Raw genomic sequence first — 17,034 nt, forward strand, 5'->3', positions numbered from 1 at the left:
GAGCTGCAAAGGAGCTGTCCAGCATCATAAGTATTTTTATTTTTGTTATTTGTTGTTTAGATTTCAATAAACTTCCACCACTGAACTACATGGAGCTTCTCTGGTGCCATAAACACAAGTTTTGTCGGTTTGATATTACAAGAACCATGACATGCCGAGCATTTGTCATCACAGCTGCAAACCTTGTTAAATAACACCCTGTTATAACACTCTCACATGAGTTTCAGATACAAACCACAGCTTTTTCATGACAGGCGCTCACTGCAGCATGGCAGTGAGCTGCAGATGCTGCTAAAGATATCTGAATGCAAGAAATAAAACCCACATCCTAAAATCAGCTCCACTTTGACTTCACATCTTACGTTTCCTCCTTGACTGGGCAGTTGTGATCATGTGTTAAAACCTGACAAGTGTTTCTCAGCTAACAGTTTCTGGAAATACAAATGAAGAAACAATAAAGTAGCAGTACATTAATACACTTTGATTTCTCTTTCAGTTTTGTAGGTTCACACCCATTAACACACCTTGACTACACCTGTTCTGCAGAGAGGGTGGTGCTGCTGTTCCATTAGACACGCTATTACAACAACAACAACAACAACAACAACAATAATAATAATAATAAGTAAGAAACAAGAAAAGCTTGCTCCATTTTCCTCTATGGTTTCTCTGGAACTAAAATCTCTTTGTATTTCCTGAGTCTTAAGGGACAGCACTATAAAGATTAAATATCAAGGTGTACACATGGATATACAGGTTTAACAACTTTGAACTCTACCGACATCTAATCATATCAATGAAGTCACACTGGAAGTTTCCGGTTAAATTTTTAATTAAAATACGAATTTATCCACAGATTAAAAATGAAAGGCAGAAAAAAAAAGCAAAATGCAGCTACAATAGAGGCACCAATGATACATGTTATGTCATATTTTTGACAATTGCGATAACGCAACGATAACATTATTTACTGATCATTATTTGATATTTATTTATCTAACTGAAGACAGGGGTGGGCCAGAGCAGCCCACCAAAGACATTCATGGACTCTCCATCATAAATAACTGAGCAAAGACCAAAAGCTGATCCTATCCCTCCCACCCCAGGTGATACGCCTCTCACTACCTCACAAGAACTCAAAATTAGAAAAAAAGAAAATGCAAATGTCCACAAGAAAAAACAAAACAAAACAAACAAAAAAAAAAAAACAACACTAATTCAGTCAGAAATCAAGAGTTAAGAATAAAGTGGTATTTAATATCAAGCTAGCTGTTCGTGTGGAAGTTGGGAGTGATTAACCATACACAAGTACTTTTTAGAGAACCATTAGCTCTTAAAAAATAAAATAAAATAAAATAAAATAAAAAAAAGACAACAAAGCTGGGGCAAAGAAAACAAGGTGAGCAACATGCTGGAGCGACACCACGGGCTACGGTGCAGAGTAGCCACGAGACATAAAGAGACACAGATATGTGTGAAAACAAGTGTAACAAGAGTTAAGACATCCCACCGTGGCAGTGGTGGACATGGCTTGGCGAGACATTCCGGCACTTGTGATTGGAGTTTTCTTGAACCACGGGTGTTTTAGGGTGGGAGTGACTGAGTAAGGCAGGACACTTCATTCACACAACTACAGCTGCAGCGCCGCTTTGAATCTGCACCACGTTAGAAAAACAGAAAATACTGCAGGCGTCCTCGGCACCCACGAAGAAGTGGAAAAACAGAAACGAGAGGACTGGGTCAGACGCGTACACTGGCTGAACCAGGTCAGGGAAGAAATAAATGTCTTTGGAGTGTATTCTTTGTTGTTTATATCAAGCTGACATGACTGTAACAACACTGTTAACTATTGTTAAAATATGGCAACTTCACCAGAGTTTTAAGGTCTGGGTGATAAGAAGAATGTGGAGGTGACCAGACTCATAGCTTCTGGACCTCATCATGGGCGTGAACTCTGAAATCCAAAAGCAGCACGTGAGATTAAGGTAAAGGGAACCCCCTGACACGGTACATACATGGGGACGATGACTTTAGACCCTGTTTAAGACTGCAGAGGACAGACATGACAGACTACAGCTCTACCAGCCATCACACTCTACAACTGAAGGAGAGATTGAGTCATACAGATCACAATCATAGATTCACAATCGTAACAATTACTGTCCTTGTGCTGTCAGTATAGAAATCCATGATATTCATGCAGTATTAACAGAAGAAACAAAAAACAGACCAATATTAGTTTTCTAAACATAAATAAGTTGGATTTAAAGAAGAAGTTGATGAGAATGGCATCTGGCAGTTGATGTGTTTCTTTACATTGTACTGGGATGTAAACAGATTAATTTGTTAGCCTGACCAGCTTGGGTCCAATTCAACACTTCAGTTCCTTCTAAACCCAAAACCTGAACCTTCCTCAGTCTGTTCATTAGCTTCCTTGCCTCTGTGGTGTGATGCGTACTCAGCGGATGTAGACGTCCCTCCCCCAGTCGTCTTGGTTCTTGTTGCGGCTCATGTTGGCCCCTGTGTCCACAGGGTCCTGGCAGTAACGCTCCCTCAGCTTGGCACGTCCATGCGGCTGCATCTGGCTCGGCATAGGTGGGTGGTTCAGGTTCTCCTGGTCCGGCTCGGCGCCTTCGTCTTCCCAGGAGGCCTGTCTGCCATGATGCTGCGCCAGGTGGAGGCGGCTGCCCCCGCCCCCTCGGTAGGGCTCGGGCTCTTCATAGGGGTCAGTCTCAATGTCCATGCAAGAGTCGCCGGCCTCGGTGTAGGCAGAGTCCCGGCTGCCCTGGGTCTCCGAGTCAAAGGTGTCTTGGCGTGACAGGCCTCGCCCGCTCCCTCCTCGTAGCTGGCCACGAGAGGAGCGCAGGTACGTCTGCTGCTGCGACTGCTGAGGCTTTCCTCCCAGGTCCGTCTGATAGTCATGTAGAGTGCCGCTCCCACTGCACTCTGTCAGAGGCCCTTCCCGCTTCTGCTCACCGTGCACCAGGTACGGCCCCTGCAGCGAGCCACAGCCATGTCACGTGAAAACCATGCAGAAACACAAACAGCAGTCACTTGTTAGTCAGCAGGGTTAGCAGGCAGGCAACCACAACACCATAAACTACAAGTACTCTAGATGAAAGACCTGTGGTATTAAACGCATCACTGTTCATGGTCGACATTAATCACATTTAAGGTTTGCATAGTGTGCAGACACTAAGTTACACATAGCCAAGACAAAGTAATCAATCAATCAGTCCAACACATTAGTCCCATGGAGTTTTAGCAACCTGCAAACTAAAAACACCCGACAAGCAGTTATTCACCAAAAATGATTTTCTAGCATTACAACAGTGCCACCTGCTGGCAGAAACATTACTACAGAATTACTCTGTCATGTTTATACTGAGGCTCCAGCAGATCTCTGTGACCCTAAACAGGAATAAGCAGGTATAGATAAGGGATGGATGGATGTTTACACTGACAAACAGAAGTTTGAAGTGCATTATGTTATTTTTGTTGCCACAGACTTTATTTCATAGCATAATGTTAAAGTCAGAATAATCTTTGAGAGTATGTAACTAAACAGCAGCCAGTAATAACTTGGGAATAGAGACACAACTGATTAGTATGTTGCTGTGAGTAGATTAAACTGGACACAGTGTTAGCCACAGCCACCACCAAGCTAAACGTTTCTCTTTGAAGAGGCGGACGTGACTTGCTGTTTTCAGGGGCGGTACCATGGCAACACGGAGGAGGACAGCGAACTGGATTCAGCCTCCCAGAGAAGAAAAAATGTTGGAGAAACAGGCCACAGAGCTTAAAAAAAAACAAAAAAAAAAAAAAAAAAGGCGGGGAGGGGGCAGCAGATATCATTTGAACTCTTGATTACAGTGAAATGGAGGAGGCCCCAGGGGCAGGGGTGCCTTACAGTTCTTTATGTCCATTGTGGTTTGAGCTGAACTGCTCTGAGATACAGACTTTGTCATTTTACTTATAGGTGTTTATAAAGTAGCCACTCGTGTGTGGGAAATTGGCTCTGTGTTAGCTCATTTGTGTGTTGCTGCTTCCAGACGGGTGTGTGTGTGTATATGTGTGAATGTATATGTGATGTGTTTTATATACAACATAAAAAGGGGCTTAATTCACTCCTCCTTCAGGGTAAAGAGAGCAGGCTGCTGAGTTTGAGTTGCCGGAGTCTCCGCCCCCCTGCCCCCTTCAGAGAGCGTGTTCTTCTTCTTTGCCCTCGCCGGCTACTGCACCGTCCATGTCAGGCCACAGATCTAAATTTCTGCGCAGGGAGGTGAGCACCTGTACCTGCAGGTTGGAGACGGGCTCGGGGGAGGCGGCCAGAGCTGCTGTGGCCATGGTACGGTTGAGCAGCGGGTTGGGTGGGTTGCTGCTCGGGGGGTGTGTCGCCTTCCAGTAGGCCTCCAGGTAGTCAGCCAGGTGCTCGCAGGCGTCTTCCAGTTGATTCTCGTCCAGGATGATGTCAAACAATTCCTGCATGAAAATAAAAAAACAAATAATATAACAATAAAATAAATTGTATTTGTTTCACATAACCAAATCTTTTTTTCTTGTTTCAATACAAATTTGATCACAAAGCCAGAAGAAGAACAAAACTCACAGGTGGACACTGAGCCAACTTGTCTGCTGCCACCATCTGTACATTTAGGTGTTTAGCCTGGGACTTCCCCCTGGATTTAATGAGTCTCTGAAGGACCTGCCGAAAGCAAAAGCACAGTATTTAATGAACCAACATTTATTAGAAAGTGAACGCGTTCACCCACGTTTGCACAGATGCATCACTCGTAATCTTTTTATGATTAAAGGATGGAAGTATGCATTAAAAGGTATCCTGTGCAGTTTTTGAGTACACAGGATGTCATTCACATCTTGCAGTTGTTTTAATGCTATTCCAATGCTCGACAGGTGGTGGCAGTACTGCAGCAATAATAGTATTTCAAAAATTAGTTTTGAGCAAACGTGTCATTGTGATGTTAATGATTTTGTAAAAACTGTCTTTACTGATTTTATGAGGGAGGAAATGCAGTGAAAACATTTGTTAAGAGGATAGACAACTATGGCAAGACAGACAGAATGCAAACAGCATTTATTTAATTGCAAGAAAACTGCAGCTTTAAGGCATTATGCCGCCATACCTTAGGTGAGGCTATTTTGATATAGACAATGATGGGAGCCAGGGAGGTCTTAGCCAGTTGAGAGGGGTGGTTGATGGTATCTGCGTCTAGAGCGACCAGCTGGAGTGTGCGGGCCAGCTCAAAGATACGCTCAATCTCACTCTGCACCTCCGCTGAAGGCCCGGGGAACAGATAAGAAACATAAATACATCAGAACAGCAGAGCCATTACGTAAAACTGCTTCTCTCTTCGAGAAGATACAGAACTGTATATCAGCCAGACTCCATTTACTTTGTGCACAAGTACATGACCGACATGTTAGTACTTAATCATGCATGTCGAAGTCTTAGAAAAAAAACAGGTCCAAGTGTATAAATTAGATCAGATCACAGTTAAAGTTCCATTTATGCACAGCTAAATGGAGCAGTGCAGCATCCTCATTCTGATGCCACCTCCAGACATTTAGGATTTCCATATGCACTTCTGATCTCTTTTCTTTTAAAGGTGTGGAGGAAGGAGGCACTTAAGAATGAGATGCCTGTGGCACTTGGAATAACTAATAATAAAAGGCACAATTTTTCAACATGTAAATAAAACAGAAAAAACAAAACAAAACAAAACAAAAAAAAACACCCTCATCAAACAATGAAGTGGACATTAGTTTTTATTAATATTTACACGCACAGCAGTAATTTTTCTATCAGGTGAACCACTCAAGTGTGAGGACTGCTTGGGCGTTTGGTTTTCATTGTTCCTCAACAACAGCCTATTTATAGCTTGTGATTTAGCTTTTTGAGCACGGTTGTCCCCCTTTTTTTTTTTTTTTTTTTTTTTTTTTAAATCAGCTGGTTGATGTGTAAGAGGAGAGATTAAAACCGAAAAGCAGAATGTTCCTCGCCTGTCTGGTCAAACCTCAGTGCCTCTGAAAGTGTGCGTGCTGCCAACCCAGCAGCAGAGAGAGATAACAGGGGCAAGGCAATCTGCAGAGAGACAGGGTCTGCACACATTTCAGCGGCCTTCGGAGGGCGGAGGGATAGAGAGCTAAAGCTGGAGGCTGAAATAGGGTCTCCGCAGAGTGATAAGAAATGTGAACTTTAACTCATATAAAGAATTAGCAGAAAAGGTTTCAATTAACCTCAACAAAGACTTGGACGTGCACAAATTTGGATTTGACTGCAGAGAGAAACTTGCTCTTCCACCACTGACTCGACTGAGTTTATGAGGCGAGGTCCAGACTGTATAGAGGGCATGAGCTCCCTTGGGCATGAGTTCACAGTGCGCTGTAGGTCAGAACATAAGGGCAAGAGCAGTATGGAAAGTATCAGCTTCCCTCGCTGCTCATTCCCGCTCACAGTTGAAGAGCACCAGCCGCCCTGCTGCCCTCCCACGGATCTGTTCCCAGTTTGGTTTTGTAATTCTCTTCTTTTTGTTAGAGACTACAGGCTGTCACACAGAAGTGTGAGGAACAGAGAAACTGACAGGCAAGCAGACAGGCAGACAAACGATGTGTGAGCAGATGATGAATACAGTGAGAAGAAAAGGGCAGGGAAGAAGGAGAGAGGCTTCATTGTTTTGCGAGGAGAAGCATACGTACCCAGTACGTCTGAATCAAAAGAGAGTGGAGGAAGAAGATGAGTGGTGGGAGAGGAAAGGGGGAGGATGGGTGGAGGGCAGAAAAGACAGGATGAAGAAAGAGAGGAGGCCAAATCAGACTCAGGCAATCAGAGCAGGTATAAAATGGAAAATACTTGACACTTTCAGGTTTTCGGATGAAGTACAATGATCCCTAAAGTGCATGATCTCTCCATTTTTATCACCTCTAACAACAGCATGTCTACACGTAGAACTTACAAAAGTAATACGTCATGTTTATACTGATCTCTGGCTGTTTAGCCTCTAACCTGGCTGCAGTGATGAACAGGTGGACGCTGTGACGTCACTGGTGGGAGTGGTTATAGGTGCAATGAAAAACATCTCTGACCACATCCACCCACCAGTGATGCTGGGTTTTTTTAGCTGACATTAAAACCACTAAAACATTTAAGACTTAATCTTACATGGGGTTATTCTATAGTTCCTTATTCTGAGCAAACATCTAAACTAAACAATGGATGGATCCCACTAAATATCATCTGTGGAGTCTGATATGGATTATTCTTCTATATCATTGGCTGAAAACTACTGTTACTTCATTATCATGATCATGCATTATGTCATTTGCTCCATCAAGTAAAACATAAACTCAAAGCGATAAGAGATGTAAAACACAAATAATGAAAGATAGCTAAATGGATATTCAGCAACGTGATGTGATGAACAGAATTTTGCCAATTGTTCAATGACCCTTGTTGGAATATCTGCCTGTAATAAGTAACAATATAAGGTCCTGTTAATTGCCAGCTTTTCTAAACAGAAGAGTCAGTGGCGGTTTCTCCGCGTGGTGGTGTCGGTTCTGGTTTACAGGGAACTGAAAACACGCTGCCTTACCCAGGCTGGAGCGGGTACTGGAGCGTTCAATGATGGTGTGTTTGCTGGGGTTGTTGAGGACTGAACGTTTGGCCAGGGAGATGTCCGCTGTCACTCGCGTGATGGATATCCTGAAACGGTGATCCAGGGTGGCCACTGGGTTAGTAAACAGAAACCTTTCACAGCAAAATGTTACTGCTACTGAACCTGTTTCTTACCTGCCTTCAAACTTGTGTTTCAGAAAGTCAAAGAGCGCTTTCTGCATCATGTCTGTCACCTACAGAAAAGCATCAGGTATAACACATATTACGGAAGTTAAAATAGACATTAAACACCTCACTCTGTAGTCTCCTTACCTCGTATCCTTTGAGTGACGGTCCGACTAGGATGATGGGTCTCATGGAGGGAACCACGTCATAGGGGGGGACGTGCTCCATCTAAGCCAGGAAAGGACAGCACCAGCACTGCAGTTAGTCAGCCTGTCACGCCATATTCGAATGAACTCACACAGGCACAAAAAGCTCACACAGATCTACATTAAAAGTTACACACACGCATAAATCAACATTAACTTAACATAAAAGCCCCCTCCTTGTCCTCCTTCACTTCTGTGAGCGGTCAGACTGATGGATGGTGAGTTTCAGACACTCAGGTCCATTCGTTTTTATTGACTGCCTATAAATGTTTCGGAGACAGGGATCAATATTTCACTGAAAACACTCGCTTCAATTTCTCAGCCTGCAGTCTCACATAATTAAAGCGTCCATAATTAAACCAGACGCCAGGGTGTCAGGAGAGCTCTCGTGACTGTGCTGCAGCTCTAACACATACGCCACACGTCCCACTTTTCTGTCTTCTTTGTCAAAGTGTTACTGCCAGTAACTGACTTAATGCACTTTTAATGTTTGTGCTTCAACTTTCAGTTATTAAAATCTGGAAATCTGAAATAAACACAGCCTTTCCAAAGTTCTCAAACATCTTTACTAAAAAAAAAAAAAAAAAACTGTAACTGACACAAAGACTTGTACAAAACACCCACATACAAACACTGTAATGATTCATCTATAAGCACCTGCCCTCTTCAGAAACCGTCTGTTTGTCAGTAACAGTGGGGTGAACACTGTCACAGGTCCTATATTCTCTGACGACAGTGAAACTGGGTGTTTTTTTTTTTTTGTCTGTATTCCAAGCACCACCCTCTCTGCTGTGTGTGCCATGCAGCTCTTGAGCCTGGAGATAGTGATGGAGTGCTCTGCTCCACTGTATTACATTACGTAAAGCTGAGCACCGGAAGCTCATTGCACCTCGTTTGTATTCAAAGAAGCTAAAAATACAGATTTTAAAAGTTTCCAAACGGCTCTTGTCTCTAAAGGGGGCAAAGTTGGAGCACTTAGTGTAACAAAAGTTCTCATTGGTTTCGAACAAAAAGAGCACAGTGAACAATTTAGTGCAGAGAGTAACAGGGAAGATGGTGTACTGTATATAACTGCATTCTGTAATGCAGTTTATTGTCCCTCTATAAAACTGTATACTGTATATAAAATACTAGTGTTTAGGTACTATAGCTCATAGATGTCGTGTTTACAGTAATGACAAATATTGCATTTCCTAAAATCAACATAATAGGATGTAGATATAAGTAAATATAAAAAAATATATAAAACTTATCTTAATAAGATGAATGTGAGTTCACCTTTATTAGTATGCAGTTGTGAATAAATATTGTTGACATACAGTATTTGTAGTATGACAATGTTGGGAAAAATATTCTTTATACAAATTCCATATACAACACATTATTTTATTTGACAACAAACTAGTACTAAAACATTTTGGTTCACAAAAGCCCCCCGTTTACATTATATTAAAGTCAGGTTAAACAAAGACTTTTTCCAGATCAATACTATAATGGTTGAACTCAATGGGGTGAATGTAATTTTGGAATTTTTAATGCTAATAAATATTTTACGTCAGTGCTGAGATAATGCTGTGATAGCGTTTGGAATGCAAATGTTTCCCGTCTCTCTTTCTCCTAAAACAACATGCCTTTTCTCTGAAGTCTCAAGATCTAATGTGATTCAAATTGTGCTGAAAAGCAGAAAAACAGCTGATTATAGGCTACTGTCACTCAAACCAGCCCTCATAAGTGGAAATGAAAGCATGTCAGGATGTATTACTGTTACACTCTGACTAACAGGGTCTGGGATGGATCTGCACCTGCAACTACACACTGACAGCTTAGACACAAGCTCCGAGGAAACGACAGAGGCATCACCGTGATTTACAACCCTCTGTTTCCATTTTTGCTTTAAAGTGTCATAGAAAGCAAGTGAAGGTAGTGGAGAGTATTCAATGGACTGATTTCTGAGCACCACAAAGTTGCACAAGAAGGAAAATGGAGACAAAGAGGTGACAGGGTGAAAGGTCGAAATGTTAGAAGTTAGTCTTGAGAACAAACCACACTCACCGACTTCTGTTTCTGTTTAGCTGGGCCACCTAAAGTATCATTTCCACACAAAAGCCGGAAGAGACAAAAAAAAAAAAGCACAAAACACAAGAGCAAATTTAGTTATTGACAGGTTAGGACTGGGGGGATTGGGAGAGGAGCTGTTTATTTCTTAGAGAGTTAAAACTGACTGCCGCTGCTGTGGCTTCATTTAAAAATAATGATGTGCAGCAGCAGCCGTTTCCGAATCTATCAGTTAGATCAACACCTCTCCCAGCTGACAAAGAATCAGACACTCGAGAAACAGACAAAAAAACTTCCAAACAAACCTCAGCACAAAAATTGTTACCAGAGCCTGAGGGGCCAAACAGTGTTAGATTCAGGACCTTCAGCTGTAGCAGGGCTGGCTCAGTTGTGAGTTAGTGAGAGATGGAGAGGGGGAAGGAGAAAATAGAAGTGACCACATCTCGATGCAGGACGGAAGAGGAGGTTAGCTGGCAAGATAAGTGAGGTGTCCTGGGCCCCTAATGTTACCTTCTTAAAGAAGGGCAGTCGGTGGACGTTGGCCTGGGGGGACGTTACGCTGCCTGACATGCCCTTGGAGGAGCGAGGGTCGCCCTGGGACTCAGGGGGCTCCTCAGCATCCAGGTCGAGGGGGTCAACGTCAAAGGCCACTGTGGACATGTCCACGTGAGCTGATGAAGGGGGCGGGAGGCGAACAGTGCAGAAAAGGAAGAAGAGGAAGAGAAAGAGCAAGACGAGGCAAAGTGACAGGATGAGAACAGAGAAAATAAAAGAAGAGGAAAAGCAAAAAGGGAAGAGTAAATAGAAAGAAGAATATGAGATGCACCCAGAAAGAGATATGGAGGAAACTGCAAGAGATGGCACGCTGAGACTGAAAAATGTGATAGTAATTTAAACTTTAAATAACACAAGCAAGAGAAGAAAACTGAAGTGTAGATGGGAAAGTAAAGGTGTGGCCACTGAGGGAACTGGAAGAAACTAAAAGACAGGACAGAAGGAATCACGCTGAGAAGGGAGCAGGGTGTGGGAATACAGTGTGTGTCGGGATTACTGTTGGTGACGCAGGTGTGGTTGGTATGGGAAGGCTGGACAGGGCCAGGCCAGGTGTCTTGTTTTGAAAGTACAGGTAACTATTTATTTAGGCTTACTCGCTTTCTTGGCTAGCAGCAGGTTATCTTATTTCAGCACAAACACTGGGAACAGTTTGCCTGGATCTGTCCAGACCTGACAAAATAAACCTAAATCTCCTCTGATGCCCGATAATCAACATATTATATCATTTGTTTCATCTGTACCAACAGGAAAATGTAAAAAAATTTGCACTTTCACGTGCTTTTGTACAAGACTGTGGTCGGCTCTGAGCAGCTGCCATGAATCCAGAGTGGGTTACATTATTGGTCACGGCCAAAGAAAAGCCCGGCACATAACACCTTGTGAAACTGCAATTTTCACACCTTTCTGCTTGGATTAAACAACAATAGATGTAATGTGTTAAAATGTGAGATATAGAGGTGCCATCAGGCAGATTTTGTTACTGCTGGACAGACCTAGACTAGCTGTTTCCTTGTGTTTCTACTTTTTCTGCAAAGTTAAGGTACATGCTGCTTTTTTTTTTTTTTTTTTTTTTACTCTGCCACACACTTAATAAGGGTTTTACCTTTTCTATTGTACTTTAAGTCAGAGTTGTTTATTTTTCCACATTTGCACTTCCTTCTCTCCCCTGTCTCTGGTTATTGAGCAGCCGTTCTCTCTCGTCCCAGCGATGCACACACAGGCCAGACATACTTAACAAGTTTAATGAGTGCAGCCTATTCTCAGCTCTATTTCAGGCCCGTCCTGTGTGCTAATGACAGACCTCCTAAGCCCTCTCTAACTACACACAGCAGCCCACTGAGACGTGCCGTGATTCATCATCATGCCTGACTAACTAGCCAATTAAAATCTTCATCTAAATATCAAGCGCCAGTCTCATCTCGTGCTCTTTCACTCACTCCTTCAGGAATACCTGAGTACCCACACAAACAGTCAATATTTTGCCACATGATACGGAGACGCTGAGAGCTCACCTGTGCCAGGTGGAGTTGGCCTGCGCGTTCCCGTGGCAACATCCAGACTGGAGCTGCCTCCAGATTTACTGCAGTGGGAAGAGGAGCCACAAAATTACTGCTAGATGAAATAAAATTTATATGGTAACTTCACAAAACTGATGAATGGGTGCTCACTGTCTTCTGCTTCTACCAGTTTTTATCGAGACAATACCAGTTTTGTGTGATTTTACCTAGACAGTATGTTGTAGTTAGATTTCCTTTACAGTAAGCAAGCACAGTTAAAATGATTTTAGTACAACTTTGAGTAATAAAAATAAAGAGATGCTTTACTGATTTTTTAAAATTAAATCCTACTGTAGTAGCACAGAGGAATACAGTGACTCACTGCAGAACTTTTGCCTATTTTAGGACATTTTATATTGGATGTGTAGTGTGACTCAGATTTGAATTGTTTTTCAAAAGCGAGGTTGTTGATGCCATGGACGCACAGTGTTCCTCATGGTTTACCTAGAGCTGAGCCGGTTCTGTCTCATCCTCTGCTCCTGCAGCAGACGGGTGTTCTCCAGTTTGACTGGGCTGGGGATGAAGCCCACCTCACAGCCCTCCTTAACCAGACGCCCGATCCACCAGTCGTTGTTGTACTTCTGCACACAGGCATCAACAACCAATGAAACACTAGCAGTTTCCTCCCCCAACATGCTCACCACCAACCTATGCCTCAAGAGGGACACATTAAAGCATTTACATTAAATTGACCTAATCTCCAGTTATTGATAAGTGCATTTTATCGTATATTTCTCTCATTAAGGTTTTATAGTGTAATGCTCTACTGGGAAGTAAGTTTATGTATGCCTCACACTTTTACCTGAAAGAACAGGTTTGTACTCTGAATGACCAGCACTAGCAAAGACATGTATTAATGTACAACTGTTCTCTTCCAGATTTGGATCACCCATTTCTCACTGCGCTGCATCTCCCACTCATGGCCTGTGTAATATATAGACAGAATGAAACAGTGCAGGGAGTTGCAACAAACACGATCACTCACTGGCTTCCCACTCACTCACCATCACTGCCAGTTGTTTAAAGGGGCCAAGAATAAAAGGGCAAATTATTTTCTCTAGCCCATTCAGATGACTCCATTAAATGGAAGTTAATTTACCTTTTGTTCAGTGGAATATGCATTTGTAAATCAAAGGTAAGTACTGGGTTGGTCTGTGTGAAAAAAAAAAAAAATACTCCTACTGTACTGTGCTGTTCTTAGTGTGCATGAGTTTCTGAGGTTCAAACCTCTTTAATGTGCAAGAAGTCTTTGGCTTCAAAGGATATGGCCATGCCCTGCACAGGAACGTCATCGCTGGGGCCCGGGTTGTAACCGACATTTGTCCGCACAGCAAATGCCACTGGTTTGGTCTGAAGCAGCGATGGAGAACACAGACATTAGTAACCACAAGGTAACTTTTCAAAAACAGGTTGCACTGCTGATCTAACTGTGAGCTCTGCATTCACCTCTGATAAAGAGGTTTACCAAGGACAAAACATGGAGTTATGCAACACTTGTGTCCTACTAACGCTAACAGCTGATCTCTGACCTTTGCTTTCTCAAGCGTGGCGAGAGCCTGTCTGTCGGCCTCCTTCCTCAGAGCCTCAGGGTCCTCTTCCAGGGACACGTCTGAGTCCGACGGCCGGCTGGTGTAGGAGTCTGCAGAACCCTGAAATGCACGATAGATATATATATAATCGAAAGGAGGGAAGAGAAGACATAAGTGCACCAACATTATTGTCCATAAATCAACCTTTGCAGGAAGCAAAAACAGCACCGGACTACTTCAAATTGCTGGTTGAACTCAGTGGCTTCTGAATAAATTGAGCTGGCAACCTTTTTGTCTATGTATGGTTATTCTCAGAGTGAAGAAGAAGAATTGTGGCTCTACCTTTTATTTATTTGTGATCAAAATGTCAAGACTGTGGCCTGAAGTCTAACCTGCATATACACAAAGGGGCCTTGGCCTTTACGTTGCATATGAAAGCTGACTCTAATCTCAGCCGAAAAGGCTGCATAACAACAGGTTGCCATTTCCACTGCAACTTCAGCAAGGCCGAGGTGTTAAATCTTTTTGCACAGGTATAACACATTCATTGTGTGGGTGTGTCAAGTAGAGCCAGAGCGAGCAAGAGAGAAAAATGGCCTGAGGACTGTTTATAATATTAGTGGTGATATAAATTTCTCATGAAGTGGCTACAGTTTCCAACTCATCCACCACTCATGCACGGTAACTTGACTCTCTCGGTCGCTGACCCCCATCCAGACACCCATACCACAGCAAAAACTCTGGTGAGCCTGAGGCACCGGCCCTGAGCGGTGCAGCATTGAGGGCGGCAACCTGAACTTCTGAAGTGTTTGAGTGTTCGATTTATGTAACAATCCCACTTGTTCTGTTCTGTTTTTTTTTTTTTGGTTTTTTTTTAAGCTGACAGGCTGCCTGGCGCTTTGTAGGAGGTGCTGACAAGAATGCGGACAGCTGAATGTGCCAGGCAGAAGAAGTGAGTCACTAGGTGTGGGCTTTTAAAATAGAGGTGAGAATGCACAAAGATGACATACGACATATGTAATGATGATGAAAAATTCCCTGCTACAAAGAAAGCACATGCACAGTCAGACAACACATTTGTTGAGCACAACAAATATTTCTGGCTGTGCATTGTTTGCAATGTTTTGATATCACCACGAATGTAACGCCTGACATTCAGTGCAGATACAAACAATACAACTGTTGATCCCTTAGTCTGAGAAATAGAAACATTTAACATTTCTTAAATAAAATCTAATGTTTCAAAAGCTTTGCTGATTCTGGTTTTCACTATTCAATGTTCAATGGTACACACAAACTCACCTACTTGAAATTCTTGTCTAATTGTTTCATTTAATGATTAAAGATCAAATTATATCTTGTTTTTTTTTTTTTTTTACACAATGAACCTTTACACACCAAAGCATTTTTAGATCTTGATGAGACACCTGAAGAAAAGATTGCATTAAGCTTGTACTGACTCCAGAAGGAGCTGGGTAGAATCCAGTAATTACCAGGTGATATGATTTGAGGGCGTGTTGGTTGAGGCTGAAGATCACAAAATCAGGGCAGTTACATGAAACATATGGTTTCATCATTTAAGCTGAGGATCTTTGATACAGGTCATAACGCTCTCTCTCGTGTTTCCTGTCTGTATTTCAACTACTGTAATAAAATTGAAGCAAATGCCAAACTATGTTTTAGGTTACCGAAAAATGACAGCCCTTGGTTTTATCCTTCAAACACAAACATCTATAAAGAAACGATTTGAAGAGAACAAACACCAGAGTTGACCTGAAGATGTAAATATACCCAGAGAGGAAAACGGGTTGTGTGTACGAGTGAAGCATCAGTGTGTTTGTACATGCATTTATGTATGATTAATACTATGTCTTTGATTAACTTACATGTCTTTGTATGATTTGAAATGAAAGGACAAATGCAAATATTGATTCTAACTCAGCCACCTGTCGCATTGAGGCGCCCTGTGACTTGGCAACAGCGTACCAAATCCTCCCTGTTGCCGGGGCGATAGCTCGCTACACCTCGCGTCCTCGGGCATTCACAATCAATCCCCAGTTTGTGTTTCATCTACTCAAACTCAAAACCTGCATCCCACTAAAGTAGGAGGAATAAACCTGTGAGTGGCCTGCAGCAGCTAATGAGGTTGGCAACAGTTGCCCCCACAGCTCTGAGTCACCTTCTAAATCATACAGGTGCATCCCAACGCTGAGCAGCAACCAAGTGAAGGTTGACAAACCGCTATGGGGAACCCATGGGAATGATTAAAAACAAAACAAAACAAAAAACAAAAAAAAAAAAAACAAAGTGACGTCCGAACCAAACTGGGAGCGACGTGCTCAGTTGTAGCGTGAAAGAGAGTGGGAGGGATAGGTAATGACTGCGTGTGTCTCTTTTTATGGATGAGTTCTTGTCTCTCTGAGTCACTCGTAAAGTAGGTTCACGTCACACAAAACCAGGGGAAGGAAGAGACTGAGAAAACAGACACATGATCACAGACATATAATGAAGGCGGCTCGGGAAGAGACAATACAGGAACTGATCAATAACCTCTCTGCACCCTGTCTCCCTGAAACCTTTCAGAACAGTTGACAGACCACGTGAGCAAGTGAACAAAATTTCCTCCACCTTTTGCATTTCTAACACTCTCCTCTCCTCCTCCTCCTCTTATGTCAATGGGTTGTGTCTCCAATTTAGCTTCTTGCTTCACTTCACATACAGCTCCTGTTCAAAATAGCTACAGGCCACCTGATGGTGGAGCTGCTTTCCTATTGGCAATGCAAGACTAGACACCCCAGCAGTGTCATAGTAACCATCTCTGCGCCTTATTACAGGCAGCCAGTGAGAGCTGCATCAGGATGGATATAGAAAGAAGACAGACAAATCAATAGTAAATAAAATACCCTGAAGGGAAATCAGCAGCAGTGAAATTGCATAAAAGCTTTTCAGCAGGTGATCAGTGTTTGACGTATTTTCTCACATTGTGTGAGGCCACAGTCTGGCCGATAGGCTGGAGAATAACATGAAAATAACTATATCAAATAAGACATTTAGGTGTTTGGGGAGTTGTTTTTGTAAGGGAATTATCCATGTCTTTACTAACAAGACCACAAACTATAAGTTTTTTTTCTTTTAGCTGCTTTCACAGAAGCAGAAGAAGTGAGGCTAAGTGGTTATACTAAATATGAAAGTGTTTTGCCTCCATTTTCTGCACAGTGACTGCCACAATGATGAATTTATACCTTCTTAGTATTGATATTGAATAACTGGAGGGAGGGGGGTAATGGAATAAGGAGTGAGGGTGGGACTGCGAAAGACAAGTGCTTTGAATAATG

The 17,034-nt window shown here is 42.6% G+C and overlaps 2 protein-coding genes across 7 annotated transcripts in view; both read right to left on the reverse strand.

Annotated features, from left to right (window-relative positions):
* Positions 1-3,016, reverse strand: LOC113140549 (voltage-dependent L-type calcium channel subunit beta-1-like; the record flags this gene model as incomplete). Its single annotated transcript, XM_026324417.1, has 1 exon — positions 1-3,016. A coding segment is annotated over one exon (558 nt), but the record flags the coding sequence as incomplete, so codon positions are not given.
* The window catches only part of cacnb1 (calcium channel, voltage-dependent, beta 1 subunit), a 25,225-nt gene continuing 11,184 nt past the window's right edge, over positions 2,994-17,034 (reverse strand). For 2 of the 6 annotated variants that reach the window (XM_026324679.1, XM_026324677.2), the window contains 11 exons: positions 13,700-13,819; positions 13,398-13,520; positions 12,615-12,751; positions 12,126-12,193; positions 10,057-10,085; positions 7,946-8,026; positions 7,808-7,866; positions 7,611-7,720; positions 5,145-5,296; positions 4,610-4,705; positions 2,994-4,482 (listed from right to left, as the gene is read on the reverse strand). In XM_026324679.1, the coding sequence (XP_026180464.1) occupies positions 4,198-4,482; positions 4,610-4,705; positions 5,145-5,296; positions 7,611-7,720; positions 7,808-7,866; positions 7,946-8,026; positions 10,057-10,085; positions 12,126-12,193; positions 12,615-12,751; positions 13,398-13,520; positions 13,700-13,819 (1,260 nt within the window). In that variant the 3' untranslated portion in view covers positions 2,994-4,197. Of the gene's footprint in view, positions 4,483-4,609; positions 4,706-5,144; positions 5,297-6,717; positions 6,727-7,610; positions 7,721-7,807; positions 7,867-7,945; positions 8,027-10,056; positions 10,086-10,569; positions 10,731-12,125; positions 12,194-12,614; positions 12,752-13,397; positions 13,521-13,699; positions 13,820-17,034 lie in introns of all 6 variants that reach the window. The other 4 variants (XM_026324678.1, XM_026324674.1, XM_026324675.1 and 1 more) reach the window with 3 other exon arrangements.

The sequence above is a fragment of the Mastacembelus armatus genome, chromosome 8 (assembly GCF_900324485.2).
Source record: "Mastacembelus armatus chromosome 8, fMasArm1.2, whole genome shotgun sequence".
NCBI lineage: Eukaryota > Metazoa > Chordata > Actinopteri > Synbranchiformes > Mastacembelidae > Mastacembelus > Mastacembelus armatus.